Below are 18,391 nucleotides of genomic sequence, written 5' to 3'. Positions count from 1 at the left end.
AAAAGTGTAAACTCTGTGGATAAGAATCTTTAGAAAATGAGAATGTCATCAGGCTTCATCTCTGTGACCTAAAACGGATGGTTGATGCACAGCTTCCTCACTAAATCTCTGCAGGCTGCATGTACCAGCTGATGTTGCAGATTAAAAATAGAAATGGATAAGATTGCAAAAGCACTTAGATTATGACGATTTTTTCACTTTGTTTTCCTCTGCTAATAAAGAAATGTGCTTGGTTTTCTGCAAGATGCACAATTTACAGAACATTTGTACTTTATACTGTAATCTAATTAATAAAGTCGTATGTGCTCTATTAAGAGTTGGGTTTTTTTCCCTGTAGGACTTCCTGGAACAAAGGGAGAGAGGGGCTACCCAGGTCTCCCAGGACTAGATATGCCAGGACCAAAAGGAGATAAGGGTAGCCCTGGCCAGAGTGGGCTACCAGGTCTGGTAGGTTTACCTGGCGTACCTGGTCAACAAGGAAAAGGTGGACTTTCAGGCTTTCCAGGTATGCATTTTTGCTTTCAGAAAATTAATCATTTGGGTTTTTTTGACTGTTTCAAATACCAATAGTAAGTTAATGATCTGGTTTTTTAATTAAGCAAAACAAATTAAGAATAGTCTGTGGAGAAAACAGTATCTATCTTTTTTATTAAATCATAGTTGTGTGCAATTCTGTGTCATTATGCCACTTAGTTGTATGCCTATCATTGCAGTTAGGGTTTGATCCTGGAAGATGCTGAGTACTCAGGCTCTGATCCAGCAAAACACTTAAGGAGATGCTTAACTCTAAGCATCTCCTTAAGTGTTCTTGTAGATCAGAGCTAGATAGCTTTCAAGGTCAAGCCCTTAAATTGTGGCTAAGGATCCAGCTTTAAAAAACAAAAGCTACTGCTGTTCTTCTGTGAGACTCATCCCTGATGTTTAGGCAGTGTTTGATCTCAATAAAACAAGTATTAACCTGGAGCAATTGTATTGTAATTGCAGCTGAGACTAGCATCTGACCCTCCATCTCATTACTTTGGAATTTTAAGGAATTGTCTCTATTTTGGATTGATTCTCTACTTTTCATCTATTTTTTACTGTTTCTTTCTCTATCAGTTTGGTTCTGAGTGGTTACTAATTTATCTGCCTCACTACAAACTAATTTAACAGCCAACTGGGCTTGCTATGTATATGATATTATATATAAAACACACCTGGCAAACAAACTGACAGGACAGAGCCCATAGTTCTCGGTTAGCTTATTTTGGGTGGGATGGACTGGATTTAAATATTTCGAGTGGGACCAGTCCTAAGTTTGAAAATAAAATACAATAAAAGATTGTGGGAATCCTGTGCTAACAATTTTAAAAAAATCCAACTGCATTTCTTGACCAAATTATTTTGTAATACATATATATGTATATGTATTTATATATATATATATAAAAAATAGCATTTGTTAAGAGATTATGTTTGGATTATTATGTTTTGTTTTCTGAGACAAAAGGAACATATATTGTTTACTAGACATATTACTTACTATTTTTTTATTAATGATTAATATACTCACTGACAGTACAAATTTATTTTTTTACATATGTATTAAGATAAAGGGTGACAAACACAATAGGTAATGGAATATAAAGTTGAGACAATATAGATTATATAAGACTATACAATTGTTTAATAATTTGTTTTTTTAAATTAGTTCATCCCATTTGATTTCTCTTTTTTCCCCCCCCCCAAGAGTTCAGTTCCTAATGTAATACAGGCAGTAAGTCATTCAATTTCTGTTACTTATTTTAGTCAATTACATTTCTATTAAATATTATTTTGCTTTGATTTCAGGCATCAAAGGAGAAATGGGAGTTATGGGAACCCCTGGAATCCCAGGTTCTCCCGGGCCACTAGGAAATCCAGGATTACGGGGTGAAAAAGGTAGGAATTTTTGACAAATGAAGATCTAGCGAGAAATCATTAAGAGAGATTGCCTCCGATGAGAATGTGAAACTGAAGTCATTTTAAAAATCCACTATGGGTTTGGATGTTCCAGGAGGACAGAATATTGGAGTCAGGATCTGCATGTTGGATTGAGTTCCTGCTTAGCATATTTACAAAGTTAATGCAAGTTTAAAACTTTTATCTAAGAAAAGGTATAGTCATTAGAGCAAAAGACACTGAGCCAGGGGCACCAGAACTGGCGCGGGCAAGGGGCATTGGCTGTCCCACTTTTTGAAAGTTGACAGGCCTGGCCCGTCTCCTTTACACCCGGGGCCTGGTCCCCTGCCCCTCCTCCTCCCCCCAAGCCCCGCCCCACAACCAGGCCAGAAGCTGGAGCCAGGTCGGGGTAAGAGCTGCACAGGCAGCTGTGGGGAGCCACAGACCCTCCACCTGCCCTGGGTGGGGTGTCTGGGAGGCAAGGACAAAGGCTGGGGGCTGATCTCGGCCCCCCCCCACCCCAGTCAGTGGAGGGACCCAGGCTCCCTGGCCAGGCTCCAGCTTCACTGGGGGGGGGGTGGGCCCTTGTACACTCTCTCCCCCACTTTTAGGAAGACTCCATTGCCCCTGCACTGAGAGCACGGATTCTAAATGTATCATAGACACATTTATTAAGCTCAGTTTCAACCTTAATAGGCCATTCCTGTCCCAAAATACTTAAATTGGCACCTCAGCATGAATATGCATCAGTCTGAGCATCTATTTATGGGGTAGATGCCCTATACCTTTATGTAAAACTCCACAATAAATGAATAGGTTTTGTAGAAGTTTTAAATTTGTAAAAAGTGGCAGGAGTCTGGTTTTACCCCCACCCTGTTAGCAGGTGTTAGAACCCTGCAGGGAGCTGCTGATTGGTTCCTGCTGACTCACTGTTGAAGACAAGGCTCAATAACTCCACCCTTGATAAAAGGCAGGCGGGAGCCAGAGGCTGGGGCTGAGAATTCCTAAAGAAGGAACCCCAGGGCGTGACCACACTCATAAAATAAGTGTATTTTTGACATGTGTTAACAGGTCAAGATAAAACAGACTCCACCACTACGGTTTACCATGACTAGCTAACACATATTAAAAATGCAACGGTCTTGGCTACACTACGATTTTAACATGTTAAAAATACATCTTTTATTTTCCTAGTGAAGACAAGGCCTTGGAAATAGCCACGTCTGGGGAGTACGTGTGGACTGAAGTGTATGTTGTTTTGATTTGAGTGGCCTTGTTAGCAAAGCTGGACACCAAGAATAGGATGCACTAAGCCAAAGGTTTTTTTCCATGCAAGAGCAGGTTAAGGACCAGCCAGATCAGGGAGGATTCAATAGAAATTACTCCAAAAAATATGGAATTTAAAGGAGAGTTAAATCCCTCCTATAGGTTTTTCTAGCCATCCCATAGGATTCTATCATTAAATTTGCCTAGGTGGGTTTAAAAAAAAAGAACTGTAGAAAGATTGTCATTAAATTCTATAAGACTTTTTCACAGGGGTATTACTATAAGGTGCTCCCATTTGAAAATTGGGCACATTGTATCTGATGGAGGAGGTAGGATAGGGAATGACAATACCAGAAGCTTCCTTCCAACCCCAACCCCATTCTGCAGGGACAAGGTAGGTGAAAAAGTGGGAGGGCCATACCACCTGAAAGGTGCAGTGATTTAAATATCCTCCTGGGCCACTTCCTTAGGCAGGGCTGCTATGGAGCCCTGGTCATAAATTAAAGCAGCTTTCTGGTTGGCAGAACTCAGCCTCCCATGCAACACATGGGAACATGGAGTAAAAAATGCCCCATCCTTTCCCTGTGGAGGTAAATCAGGCTCTTCTGACCTTGGTACACTTAGCTCACAGTTTGAATTAGTAATTACTTTGTTTTGTACATATCTGTCACACATCATACATTACTGTGGTATTCTGGTATTCTCTCACTGCAGGTACTCCAGGTTTTCCGGGTACGTCAGGACCACGCGGTGATCCTGGTCTCAAAGGGAGTAAAGGTGAAGTAGGTCTACCAGGAGAACCAGGAACCATAAAGATAACGGACATGGAAAATATGAAAGGTCAAAAGGGAGACCCAGGAGAAAAAGGTACCCTTTAATCTTTACATTTGGATAAGTACCAGTCTTTATCTATTTATGTATTAAAGGTGATGCTTAGTGTTTGTCCTCTGTTACATCTTGGTTTTAGAAAGCCAGCTTTCAAAAATCAAAATCTAGGAGCTTCACTGTGACGGGTCTGGCACCGCAGCACCCCTTTTGTGGCAGGGGTGCGTGGGGTGTTGGTACCTCGCCACTCAAGTTCCCACACCCGCCCCTGTAAGCATATCCTGATGTGGCCCAATGGCTGGTCTCCCCGCACTTGTCCCTATGCATCTTTTTCATTTTTGTTTATTTTTTTATAAAAATTATTATCAAAATGATTATTGACATTTTGGGTTTTAACACTAATCCATTTTTTGGTAAATTAAAACTTTCAGTGACCTTTTCATTAACCTTTTCAGTTGGGTAAAAGGCACCATTTTTCTTTTAATAATGAAATCTTTCAACAATGTTCATTGAAAAAATTCAATTTCAAACAAAAGCCATTTTTCAACAAAGCTGCTTGTTTTAAAAATTTCAGTAGCTACTCTCCAGCACCCAGATTCCTCATTAAGACTAATTTATTGTACGATACTAACAAGAAGTGAATCAACTAACAAAATATAAAGGTAAAAATATTTAATTCAGAGTGACCCTTTCCTCTGGTATCAGAGGGGTAGCCGTGTTATTCTAGATCTGTAAAAGCGTCAAAGAGTCCTGTGGCACCTTATAGACTAACAGACGTATTGGAGCATGAGCTTTCGTGGGTGAATACCCACTGCGTCGGATGCATGTAGTGGAAATTTCCAGAGGCAGGTATAAATATGTGAAAGCTTATGCTCCAATACATCTGTTAGTCTATAAGGTACCACAAGACTCTTTGCCGCCTTTCCCCTGGGTTTCTCTGTATGTGCTGTCTTCTCTGTTTCTCTCTAAGATTGTCAGTTCCTTTGGAACTGTTTTCATTTTGTGTCTTGCAAAGATGGTGCACAGGTTAGTGGTCATGGCTTAGAAGCAGAGACACCCCACTTATATATGGACAATAGCATAAGGGGGCTCTTAGACAAAGGTCTAAAGTTAGGTGACTCAAGGTAGCAGGGGCTTTCACATTTGAGCCAACACAGAGGTCACTCAGGCAGCCTCTTGTTCACAGACAGACCCCTCAGTTACCTGCTTAGACAGCAAAATAGTCACCTCAGTCATTCACATTGCAACCTGACACTGTCTGGAGTCTCATTACACATTAACATAATTAATAATAGAATACTAGCTTTCTAGATGTCTCAAATACATTTATCCATTCTGAATGTATTATGTTTCTTTTCATGCTTTTTTTCAAGATATACCTTGCCACATGTGTTACAAAAAAACCACAATACTGTGATTGTGTGCACTAACAACAAAGTTGATTTTGGTTACATATACCTAGCCGGTGTGGCTGGTGTGCTAGATAACTTTTACAATGTTACTGCACTACATCTGAAGTTTGAATTCACCCATTTCCTTGTTTATTAGAGAGAAGTGATAACTGTGAAGATTCTCACAATGCAGGAGTTGCCTATTACTTTACATGTGAGAGTAAAAGTAATGACAGAATTGAAAATTAGTTTTGGGGGTTTTTTTTGGTATCCAGGACAAGAAGGAATAATAGGAGAAAAGGGGAAAACAGGGGATTATGGTGTACCAGGAATGCCAGGGAAGGATGGTGAACGTGGCTTCCCGGGACTTCCAGGTATGTTTGCAGCTTTTAATAAATATAACTACCACAGACTTTTGTAATCCTTGTTAACTAATGGAACTTGTAATACTTTTCGTTGTTCGTAGGACGAAAAGGTGATCAAGGCCCTCCAGGATACCCAGGTGACCCAGGATTTCCAGGACAAAAAGGGTCAATTGGAGAAATGGGTTTGCCAGGTACCATATGGTGTGAACTTAGCTTGTTGAGATATCACGTTCACAAAGATATGTGTCAAGAGTGGCTGGTCAAAATAGTGAAGGAAACACAGATCTTAAAATATTTAGGGATAGATTGAGCCTTTAACCAATAGCTGTGTCACCCCAGGAGAGATGCCCAGGAAGGAATTGTGACCTCCTCCTTACTTCTGAGGGGAATAACTTCCCTCAGCTGGTTGCAGGTTACATCCCACCTCATGCTGCCTCAGCTCTGCTGGCGAGCAGTTTGGAGTGGTGGGACAGTCCAGGCTCTACTCATTGATTATTCAGCACTGTGGCACACTGCTCCTATTCTCCCCCTCTGCCAGGAATCGACACGTGGAAAGGCTCCACCTGGTGTAGGGAACATATTGCCTCTTGTGCTCCTGTGTCTGGCCACATTCTGACCCTTGAAACCCTGAAGTTAAAAATAATTTATTGTTAGTGCTCAGCCAAAGAAGATTTTCTTGTTAAACTATGTTATTTGCATAGATTGGATAACAGAGAGGATGCTGTCCTTTCGCCACTGGTTTAAATATGGCCCAAGTCAGTAGTGACCAAGGCTATGTCTACGCTTATGATGGAGTGTAGAGTACATACTTTGCATGCCCCTCTCACGCGGGTATAAATAGCAGTGTAGATGGTGAGGCACCGCTTAGGATATGTATGCTCTCTACACGCTGAAGCAGTGCCTACCCCACCTACACTGCTATTTTTAGCAGGGTACTGTCCCATGCCGGAGCCTTTCCTCATTGCAGTGAAAGACTCCCCACTGCTGGAGCCTTTTCCCGCCACAGGGAGCTGCCAGAGCCTTTCTCCGGCACAGGGAAAGACTCTGGTAGTAGGGAAAAGTTCTGGCATGAATGAAGCAGCCGGGAAAGACTCTGGCAGCTCCCTGCTGTTGGAGTCTTTCCCTGCTGCCAAAGTCTTTCACTGCCACATGTAACTACGCACCGCTGTGTGAGTTCAGCCTGCTTTTCACTGTGATGTGTGGCTACATATACCTTAGGTGTTGCCACAAGGCCCAAAAGAAGTTGCCATCTGACATTCATTCAGCATCCTGTGTGAAAAGAGTTGGTTGTCTCAGTTCAGATATTAGTGGATAAGTAGATCATAGTCTGCACTACTGTTGGACGTCTGAACAGAGAGACCAAGGACCCAAGGGACATGAAAACTTGAACCACCTTTCACCTCTAGAGGTGGCTCTTTCAGAAGATGGTGGTATGATGTTGTACGGTTGCAGATGGGACGTTGCACTGCTTCTGCCTGTGTTGTAACTGTTCTATTATTAAATACAGAAGCTTATTTTTCAGCTCTGCCAACTGGGACACCTTTCTTGAGCACCACCGTCGCTTATTTTTCAAATGGGGAGTGGGGAACCTGCCTTGTAAAATCTTGTAATATCTTCAGGTCAAAACAGTCTGTAATCATATTTAAAAGTGGTATTTTCCTGTATTTGTTGACAAAGCTAAAAGGGCATGCAGGCATAAACACGTTATCTATTTTGTACATTATAGCAACGGTTGGCAGAATTTGATTTTTATTTTTTGATCATTTTGACAGATAATATAGATGTTTATTTTTAAGCTTTTTTTTTTTTTAGGGTTTTTTTTTATCCATTTAAATTTTCACAGTTGTGGGAAATTCTGCGGGTTCAGATAGTTGGAGGGGGTCAGACAATAATTATTTAATGACAATTAACATTGAGATTCAAAAATTGAAAGCTTTATAATTGTTAAACACAAATTGTCAACATCATAGTCAACATATACAAAGTAAATATCTGTAAATTGAACTCTAATAATTTCTGAAGCAGCATCTGTAAATTTCAATTATTACTGGTAGAAATATTTTTTGTCTGTTTCAGTGTGTTTGGTGAAATCTACATTTATCAATATTTTCCAAGAAAAATCTAATCCTTCCAAGCCTAATTATAGCTTGAGGAAGCGAAAGGGATAAATAATTCCAAATATTTTTCTCCTAAATCTCTGAACTTTTTATCTGATTCAAAACAAATTGTATATTTTAAAAAAAGCTAAATTTGAAAAAGACAGTTTATCCAGAAAGTGTATCCAGAAAATGACATGACAGTTAAAATAAAGAGTGAGGTTAGCTATTTCAGTGGTCACATTTAACCTGATTTAGGTAGGGCTAACTCATATGCAGGAAATGTAGGTTGAATTTTGAGTCCACCCAGTTTTAGATCGTTCCTTTATATAACAGTAGAGATTTACCAAACCACTGGACAAAATATTTAGGACCAGATTCTTAGCTGATATCTGTCAGTGTAGGTCCATTGAATTCAACTGAGGATCTAAGCTGGCATAGATCAGTGTAGCTTCACTGACTTCTATGGAGCTATGCCACCAGCTGAAAATCTGGTCTCCATGCCTTTGGTTTTCACTCCTACATCAATATTAAAACAAATCTGTTAAAATGGGTTCCCAAATTCTGCATTCAAATCTCAGATCTGTGTATGAGGACAAACACATCAGCACAATTACTTGTTTCAGGATCACAGGTAGGATTTGCACATACAATTCAGGCAGCCAGTTTTGAAAATGTTATGTATGTATCTTATAGATTTTGTCATAAAGTTGGAATGCATCCAACTGTGATAGAAATGTGGTGTCCTAGTGACAATATCTATTTTTTTTAAAATAGAGGAATGGGAGGAATGCATCTTAACAGGGAACCCTATCTCAGTTAAAATTGGCTATTTGTTAGTTTATACCTAACATATTTGAGAAATCAAAGAAAAAAGATTGAAGGCCAAAAAATCAGTAACATCAAGGCTGGCCAATTTGTCATCCAACTTCTATTCTCATACATTATTTAGATTAATTTTAATTGTTAGTCAAAACTGGCCTTTGAGATCAATGAGCAAGAGAAAGAAAAGGTGCATCACTAAGTTGCTACTAGACATGGTAGGTAACCTGGAAATCGTTCTGGTTCCATTGATCAGATGGGTATATTACAAATTGTATATGTCAGTTGCTCTTTATGGAAACCTGAATTTTTTTTGCATTTGGTTGTGTGCATGGCTAAATCATAGGCTCACTTCTGAACATATATGTATAATAAAATAGGGGAAGTACCAAAAACAATTCACTTTCTTAGATGGCTAGGTTCTTGTTTATCTCTATTTACTAGGTAGTACAGCAATTCACTTGTTTCCTAGTTCTAACATTCACAGTCGTTTCAAGGTAACATCTCAATAACAGATTTTTGTCTTTATTGCTAGGGTGCCACAGATTTAATATACTTTTTATTTTATTGTTAGGAACACCTGGAGAAAAAGGTGTGCCAGGTGTGTCAGGCTCACAAGGTATGCCAGGATACCCTGGATTACAAGGTGAAAAAGGAGACAAAGGAGAGTCGGGAATTCCAGGGATTGGCATTCCAGGTTCTCCGGGTGAGAAGGTATTTACAATCTCAAAAATGAATTGTCTCATTTCTAATAAGTACCTCAAAAGATTCATTTGTTCATAAGATATTCTGTTAAATTTATATTTTGTTTATTTTAATATCTGAGTGGAAACTTAGTGTGTGTGTGTGTGTAAGAGAGGCCTGGTGGTTAGGAACATGGGAGTCCTGGGTTCAAGTCCCTGTTCTACTATGGACTTCCTGTATGACCTTGGGCAAGTCACTAACTTCTCTGTGTCTCAGTTCCCCATCTATAAAATGAGTCTAGACTTGAGGTGGCTGGCAGTCTAGGTTCCAAAGGGAAAGAAACCAACAGAAGTCAACCCTCCCCGATGTTGGCATTGGAAACAGGAGAGGATGATGATGGACGGGCGTGTGTGTGTGTGTATGGAGTGTCTCATATACTCCATGGCACAATGGTACCGAATTTTGCAGCAGTGTTAATTTATTCTATCTCCATAAAATAAAATAATTTACATCCCTGAAAATGAAAGAAATTAACTCTTAAAAGCCGACTAAGAAGGTGCACAACACACTATACTAAAACATATCCTGATTTCCCTTCCTTACAGGCATTTCCCTTCCTTACAGGCATTTTTAATACATTAAAAGATTGTGAGCTGTTCAGATAATATAGTAATGGGCGCCATATACATGCCATAGATAGACTTAATTCACACTCCACATATTCTGAAAGGGGTTCTGATGTTGGTTCACCAGACTTTTTGAAGGGAAAAATTTAGAGTAACCTTTGAACTTTGAAGTGAAAATTATAAAATTAAACCCTGTGTATTTAATAGCAAATAAAGAATTTTGATAATCTGGACTTTGAAGGTGACTAAATGCATGTGCAATATATAAGTTATGTGGGTAACTTGCAGAAAACTGCTATCTTTATCACTGGAAAAAAAAATGATAAAAGGCCCCCAATGAAGCGTATAAGAAGGCTTCTAGTCGTCTGTGCACTACATAACAGAATGAATTCAGATAATTGTGTGTTTGTGAGCCTACAGGCTTCACTGAATTTAATCATAAATAAGGAGGATGAAATTCTTTAATACGATGGTTGATACAATGGGGGGAAATTATGTAATATTGCAGAACATGCTTTGCCATTTTACCACATCTTAAATGTGTGGCTTTTATTGTTTGCTTTTTTCCCCCATAGGGAGAACAAGGAAGGTCAGGTGTTCCAGGCTTCCCTGGTGAAAAAGGTGAAAAGGGTAGCACAGGAATTCCAGGAATGCCTGGTCATCCAGGTCCCAAAGGATTACCTGGCATTGCAGGATATCCAGGCAAGTCCTAAAAACATTTAATATAAAACTAACAAGCTTAAATGTACAGTCAGTTAATCAAATCCTCTTGCTTTCTTTAGGCAGCCCAGGTAGCCACGGAGAAAAGGGTGAAAAAGGACTCTCTGGCTTGGGTGGTATTCCAGGTTTAAAAGGAGAAGCAGGTAAAGAATCCACTTCATTTTTAAAAAGCACTGTTTCAAGTGTGCTTTCTACTTTAAAAAATGACTGAATAGTATTGTGGTCTTCTGTATTTATTTTGTCTCAAAGATTCCTGGTCACATTTGTTCATTTTACAAGTGAAAACTTTGGAGTTGGAGGGCGGAGGGGCATTGCAAGACAAAACCAATCATTTTAAGATGTGGGGGGACTGGTTCTTTAAAGCTGTTTGTAGGACATTTTTTCTTCAGTTCCATTTGTTGCTACCATCATCTTTTTTATTGTTACCAATTACATTTGAAATCCCTCACATTGACCTTTAGGGCCTGATCTCCACTATGTTACACTGGTGTAATGTCACTGGGGTAAAACTAGTATGCTAAAGTCAAAGTGGAGAGTCAGGCTATATAGGGTGATTGTATGAATTCTCGTGGCCCAGTTCTCTCTCTGCAGGACATAAGCACCTCATATTCAATGGGTGATACTGAGGGAGAAGACTCAAGCTTTTCTTATACTTTAGTCTTAGCTGGGTTCACAACTATTACTATAAGAAACTAAAACAGGGATCGGCAACCTTTGGCACTGCGCTGCTTCCTGCAGCCCCCATTGGCCTGGAGCGGTGAACCGCAGCCAGTGGGAGCTGTGATCGGCCGAATCTGCGGACGCTGCAGGTAAACAAACTGTCCTGGCCCGCCAGCGGATTTCCCCTGATGGGCCGTGTGCCAAAGGTTGCCGATCCCTGAACTAAAAGGACTGATTCTTCTCTCATACTGGTGTAATTCAGGAGTAACAACAGTGAAGGCAGTGGAGTTCTGCCAATGTAAAACCTATGTAAAGTGAGAACAGAATCAAGTCTATAATGGATAACTGCCGTTTTACTTCAATGGGAGCAGCATCATAACCTACGTTTCCATTGAGAGAAAGATGTGTAAAAATCTGATGGCTGGATTATAAAATGGCAATGAATGATTTTTCAGGTGAACCTGGTTCTGAAGGTCCCTCTGGTGTCCCTGGTCAGAAAGGTGAACAAGGTTATGATGGAATACCAGGTTTGCCTGGACCAAAGGGTGACCCAGGTAAGCATCATGCCATGTTACCTTTCTTTTGTATTAAAATGTACATATATGTCAGATATTTATTACAGAAATGCACAGGAAGTGTCTGATTGCACAGTCAAATAAGATGGAGGACCATGTAGTTTTTAGGTACTTACATTGGGAGGATTATATAATGAAGTTTGTATAATGCCTTGCAAACTACTATGAAGCTGGTAATTTGGACAGAAAGTTTCTTAGGAAATTGGTAGGTCTGGTCTGAATACTGACATTTTCCCCCTGAGAAATTTGCAACAATAATCTTTGAAATATTTCAGTAAAAAAAATTGTTGTTTTTTTATGACAGAAGTTTTGAACTGATTTGTAATGAAAACTTTTACTTCAAAGAGACATAAAATGTCATTTTGGTTTTTAAAACAAAAATATGTAAACAACATATCGTTTATATGAAACAGAAAAAAAAATTTAAAAATTTCAGTGGGAAAAACACCTTTTTTCATCAGAATCAAGAATATCTCCTCTTAACTCCCATTGACATATATTGACAAGGACTGCAGCATCAGACTCCTAAAGTTGGCATGGATATTTAAATCCAACAGAATATTATATTCTTCACATGATCATTCCTGAAAAGGTATAAATTGGAGGGGAAAGAACCATGTGTACTGTTAGTGCAGTATGGACCAAATCTTGAGATCCTTACTCAAAAGTTCAGTAAAGTCAAAAGGGGTTTGCCTGAATAAGGACCTCACAATTTGGCTCTTTATGACTTAAAAAGGAACATGCAAAAAAAAAAAAAAAAGACTGAGCACCCTGCATCAACTGAGCACCCTGCATCATCATCAACAAATTATACCTAAAGTAAACAGCATTAATTAGCCCTCACACTAAATTAATCTTCGCTTAGTTCATGTAGCACTATGGAGTCCTGAACCAGCTTTGAGGGAGATGAGTGCCTTTAGTTAGTTGCATTGTGCATCAGTGTTAGCTTGAAGGAAAAACTGTTGCAAAATCTGGCAGTATTTTAAAGCATTTGCTGTTTAGGAAATCTTTTCCCAGAACAAATTTGCTGTGAAATATTGGCGCTGGCTCATCCTTTCTTCTTTATTGGTACGGTGGTGGCACTTAGGGGCCTCATTCACAGATAGGGCCCCATTGTGCTAGACACAGTATAAATACATAACTGAAAGACAGTCCCGGCCCAGAAAAACTTGTGCATAAACTGTTCATTTTCAAATGCCAGTGTCTGTTGTTTTAATAGATATTAATTATGTATTAAATGTAACTATTGTCTTGTCTCATTTTTGCTGCCGTTACTTGTAGGTATTCCAGGTAGAGGGCTTCCAGGATTTCCTGGTGCAAAGGGAGATAAAGGTAATATAAAATAAATAAAGTTTTAAAAACTTAATTCTGTAGTTCAAACACATTTGCAACTGCATTATTTTATGTGCTCCACTGTTTAAATCTGGAGGCAAAAACTCTGAGATGTCAATCACCAATTTCGATTACAGTAGCAGCATCTTGGACATGAATTAGATATGCCCTAAATAGGTAAATATTCTTAGTGTGGAATTTACTGCAAGCTGTGTTGTGGTGAGATAATGCAAATAACTCCTATATTTGTATTGTGTACAGTGCTTTTGAATTTGAAGTCCTTCTGTTTCCATACTAATTTTGTAAAAATCAAAGTCTAGCTATTTTTCCTTTCTTTAACATTTTATTGTACATATTTTCACCAGCCAATAAAATACATTGAGTGAGCAATGAAAGTTCTAAAATAAGCTTTAAATTACCTGTTTATACAAACTTGGGAAAAAATTCATATGTTTTAAATGTCGATCTTGGTAAATCTATCCTCTTCTTCTGAACTAAACCCTGTTGTCCTTACCCAAGTAAAACTTCCACTGCGAAGACACAAGTGGAATTTTGGCTGATTAAGGACTTTAGGATTTAGCTCATAAGAAGAGTTAGGTGTGAGTGCAGGGGATGAAGGTGGTGGAAATGGGTGAGCAATAAGCCACAAACAATTTAGCTAGGCAGACCCTTCAGTTAAACTGACCATTTCTTTTAGCTGATTCATGAAGATCTGGTAGAGAATAATGAAATTTCCAGAAAGAATTTCATTGTAATCCAAATGTCTAAAAGAAGATCAATATAGAAATAAAGGTTATCAGCCCATAATAATGCAAAATGTTTCAATTTATTATCATCCTTTGTCTAACTACTTTGGGGGCTGTTTTAAATCTTAGGTGCAAAAGGTGATGTGGGTTTTCCAGGATCCCCAGGAAGCCCGGGGATTCCTGGTTCAAAAGGAGAAGCAGGATTTGTTGGCCCGCAAGGTCTTCCAGGCCAACAGGGCATTCCCGGATTACCAGGGAGATCAATGGAAGGTCCTAAAGGAGACAGAGGACCCCCAGGTCAACCTGGACTTTCAGGTAAGTGATTAAAAATCTATGAACTGTAAACTATCTAATGTTTATGGTGATGATATGAGTTTATTATTTATTTTTATTACTAGTCTGCACTAAGGATATTAGTGATATCTCCTTTCTATTAATAATATAATTTCATATTGCTTTGTATTAAAGTCTTTATTATGTTTCTTACCTTTTTATAGATTTTTTTAATACAAAATAAAATCTTCCTAGTTGTCCTGGAAAAGCATTCTCCCAATGGACAGTTTTGCAGTGTATCCTAAAAGTGATCTGCTTTTGGGGTAGTTTAATCTCTCCTCTTAGCTCATTCCATCCATGAACCCCCTTGACCCAGAGCACTTTATCTGCAACTCCAATGTGCTTCATCCAGGGTTATATTAGTGGCTTTGTACCAGAAAGTGCAGTTGTCTTGTCAAGCCATGGATGGACATACCATAGCTGATGCTGCTGCGTCCCAGCCTGTTGATGTATTTGAAAATTGGGGCGAAGGCCTTGAGTTGGCAATGGAAGTGGATTAGAAGCCAATGGAGATTGTGGAGCACAGGAGTGAATAGCTCATAGCACTGTAGGTTGCCAAGTTCTGTATGAGCAGAAGCCTCTGCATTGCTTCTTTTTCTGCCCCAGATACAATGAATTACAGTAATTCAGTTTGGAGAAGTTTAATATGTGGATCACTATTGCAGATCCTTGTCCAGAGAAAATGTGAAGGCTCCTAGCTTCATATAGCCTAAGGAGAAATAAGGTATTTCTTGATCCTTTCTCAGCCTGCTTCTCCAGTAGCAGTGGTGAGCTCAGCAGGACCCTGAAGCTCTGAAACTATTTGAGCTGGAAACTGACCCATTGGATAAGTAGGTCCATGTCCTAGCTAGCTATTGAAGCATTCCTGCTCCTTGCCAGCTTTACTTTGATCTTGCCCACCTTTAACTTGAGCCATCTGGTCCTAATCCAAATACTGATGTCTTCTAGAAAACAAATTTGCCAAGAAACTTTTCCCCACCCCATTTTAGGTCTACCAGGTCCAGAGGGACCACCAGGATCTCCAGGCCTTGAAGGAGCCAAAGGAGAAAAAGGAAACACGGGTTGGCCTGGAACACCTGGAAGACTTGGAATCAAAGGTGATCTGGGATTCCAAGGCATTCCTGTAAGTTACTTTAACTACCTTAGTGATTTCTCCAGTGTAGCTCAGTAGCACATAGTGGTCATTTTAGTTCTTCCAGTTAATGGATGTATTAATCATAGATATTTATTTTTCAAACCAATAATACTATATATCCAGAATGCTTTCAGACTCTTTGCTGACTGTGCAAAGCAGGTATCTCAAACTCAAATCACCACAGGGGCCACATGAGGCCCAAGGGCCTTACCAGTGAAACCTTTTCGTAGAACGATACAAAAGTATAGTCAAAAATGAAAAAAATAAAGAGTAATATAGTGTGCTATTAAAAGTAAATCTTTTAACTTTTTTAAAACTGTAATGAGAAGAGGGGTTTCAATAAAATATAAACACCTGTAACTTATGTGGTCAGTAACACTGATGATGATCTACACCAGGGGTCTCAAACACGTGGCCCGCGGAGTTATTTCCTGTGGCCCGCCATAGGCGCTGACTCTCTCCTGCACTGTGTAACCCTTTCCACCCCCTCCCCCCCAGTCACACCCCAGACACACCCCAGTCACTGCACAAAGTTGAGAGGGAAACTGAGGCTCACCTAGGAATTATAAAAAATTTACAGAAAATTTCCACTTCGTCACAGACACTGTCCAGTGTCCCAATGGAGAGAATTCTGGGCGATGGGGGCGGGGGGAGGGACTTCTGGGTGCCCAGCACTCCTAACAGAGAGACCCCTCGGTGATGGGTGGGGGAACCCCTGGGTTTCCAGCACCCCTAACAGAGAGACCCCTGGGCAATGGGGGGAGGACCCCTGGCTGCCCAGCACTCCTTACAGAGAGACCCCTGGGCGATGGGGGATGGTGCCCAGTGTCCCTAACTAACAGTCACAGGGGTCTCAAACATGCGGCCCTGCCCCTGCCCCACCTCTTCCCACCCCTTCCCTGCCCCCATTCCAACCCCTTTCCCAAAGTCCCCACCCCAACTCTGCCCCCTCCCTGCCCCTATTCCAACCCCTTCCCCAAATCCCCGCCCCTGCTCCACCTCTTCTCTGCCTCCTCCCCTGAGCGTGCCATGTTCCCACTCCTCCCCCCTCCCTCCTGGAAAGTCCTAAGTGCTGCCAAACAGCTGTTTGGCGGCAGGAAATGCTGGGAGGTAGGCAGAGGAGCGGGGACGCAGTGTGCTCAGGAGGGAAAAGGTGGGGAGGGGAGCTTGGGTGCTGGTGGAGTCAGCGCCTATGGCGGGCTGCAGGAAATAACTCCACGGGCCGCATGTTTGAGACCCCTGTTCTATACCCTTCCTCTAAGTATTTCTGCCTCCTCATTTCTTGAAGCACAATTCTCTTCAGGTTGTAGCTCATTCTTTCTTCTAGCAGGAAATTAAACTAAAATATAATAAAAATAGGTGAATAAAAGCAGGGTAAGAGAGTAGGCATGGCACCATCACACTCATTGTACAGGATGAAGAGGGACTCAGGAAAGGGGTCATTAAGATCCTAGTGTGGGAAGCAGGATTCCAACAGTGGACTCAGAGGAACAGATTCTTCATAATGTAAAGCCACACTGGATGTTCTTCTGTCTCCAAGGGGCCGCTTCTACAGTGACACTTAAACCCATGTCTTGAATTTTTTAAGCTAGATCCTTGTTGGTCACCAGCTTTCCACATTCGGAGTAGCTGCATGCCATTAATAACTCTGAGAGACAGATGTTTTCAACAAGCATTGATAGCAAGATTCAAATGTGCATTCTCTTTGCTAAGTGTCCAGAGTGCTTATAAGCAGAACTGAGTGAAAATCAGAATTTCTGTCCAACAGAAAATTCTGATATTTCAACAAATGATTTGTTTCCAAATCAGGACAAAGAATTGAAATTTTTCACAAAATGAAGTTCCAGTCATTTTCAATTAAAACATAACATTTCAACATTCCCAAATCAAAATGTTTCATTTGGGTTTTATTTAACTGACCCGAAACATTTCATTTCGAGTCAGTTAAACATTAAACTGCATCTTCCTATTATGTTGCATTGCCTCAAGGGAGTTGTGGTTCAAGTATCCGATGTCCCTATTCTCCCTCATGGACCAGTCTCCCAGGCCAGACTGCATCTCCCATGAAGCACCGACAGTCATATGACTTCTGTGATGCACCATGATGCTAGGTCATAGGGGAAACTGTGTTGCATCCTGGGAGATATAATCCAGCCTGGGAGGCAACTTCTAGGAGAGAATGTCATATGAACTACAATTACCACGACCAATGTACCATCATAGGAAAATGCAATTTAAAGTTGAATTGACTCAAAACGAAACATTTCAGGTAAGTTCAACAAACTGAAATATTTCCTTTCAGGTGGAACCAACTCAAAGCAACATATTTCGTTTTGGTTTTTCTGACAGCAAATTGAAAAACTTCAGCAAAATCAAAATTTTCCTGTTGATTTTGCAGAAACTGCATTTTCTTTTGAAAAATCATTCTGATGGAAAATTCCCAACCAGCTCCAATTGTAGGAGTCAGGTTGGGGAGCACAGGCATACAGTTTGTTTGGGGGGAGGTAGCCTGAGACCCCTTGCCTCATGATTCTGACCTTCATTCTGCTGCTCAGGCCCAGGCAGGTAATCGGGCAGTGCAATGCTCAGCTTATGCACAGGCGTGCACCTTTTAAAAGAAAATAATTGATGTATGCCATGTGCTTTTTGAATACAAGTAACCACATAACTTTATTTTGTGAATACCTCCCTTCCCCTTTCTGATGTAATTTCTCCCTGTGTACCCGCCATGGTATCTCTAACCTATTTTGTACATTTCTTAGTGCAAGGTCTATGGCCCTGATCCTCAAAGGTATTGAGGTGCCTAATTTCCATTAATTCCAAAGGGATTTAGGTGCCTAAATACTTTTGTGGCTCTGGATCTACATCTGTATTTTCTCTGCATACCTATAGAGC

At 40.3% G+C, this 18,391-nt stretch overlaps 1 protein-coding gene across 1 annotated transcript in view; it reads left to right on the top strand.

Annotated features, from left to right (window-relative positions):
- The window catches only part of COL4A1 (collagen type IV alpha 1 chain), a 213,283-nt gene that overhangs the window by 174,623 nt on the left and 20,269 nt on the right, over window positions 1-18,391 (top strand). Inside the window, exons 32-43 of the mRNA XM_077807066.1 lie at window positions 338-505; window positions 1,831-1,920; window positions 3,901-4,053; window positions 5,678-5,776; window positions 5,869-5,958; window positions 9,260-9,399; window positions 10,571-10,701; window positions 10,782-10,858; window positions 11,831-11,929; window positions 13,232-13,282; window positions 14,158-14,343; window positions 15,351-15,484. Of these exons, the coding sequence (XP_077663192.1) occupies window positions 338-505; window positions 1,831-1,920; window positions 3,901-4,053; window positions 5,678-5,776; window positions 5,869-5,958; window positions 9,260-9,399; window positions 10,571-10,701; window positions 10,782-10,858; window positions 11,831-11,929; window positions 13,232-13,282; window positions 14,158-14,343; window positions 15,351-15,484 (1,418 nt within the window). The remainder of the gene's footprint in view (window positions 1-337; window positions 506-1,830; window positions 1,921-3,900; window positions 4,054-5,677; window positions 5,777-5,868; window positions 5,959-9,259; window positions 9,400-10,570; window positions 10,702-10,781; window positions 10,859-11,830; window positions 11,930-13,231; window positions 13,283-14,157; window positions 14,344-15,350; window positions 15,485-18,391) is intronic.

This window comes from Eretmochelys imbricata, chromosome 1 (genome assembly GCF_965152235.1).
Source record: "Eretmochelys imbricata isolate rEreImb1 chromosome 1, rEreImb1.hap1, whole genome shotgun sequence".
Classification (NCBI taxonomy): domain Eukaryota; kingdom Metazoa; phylum Chordata; order Testudines; family Cheloniidae; genus Eretmochelys; species Eretmochelys imbricata.
The sequence above is the reverse complement of the archived record's forward strand: the minus strand, read 5'-3'. Positions and strand labels throughout refer to the sequence as shown.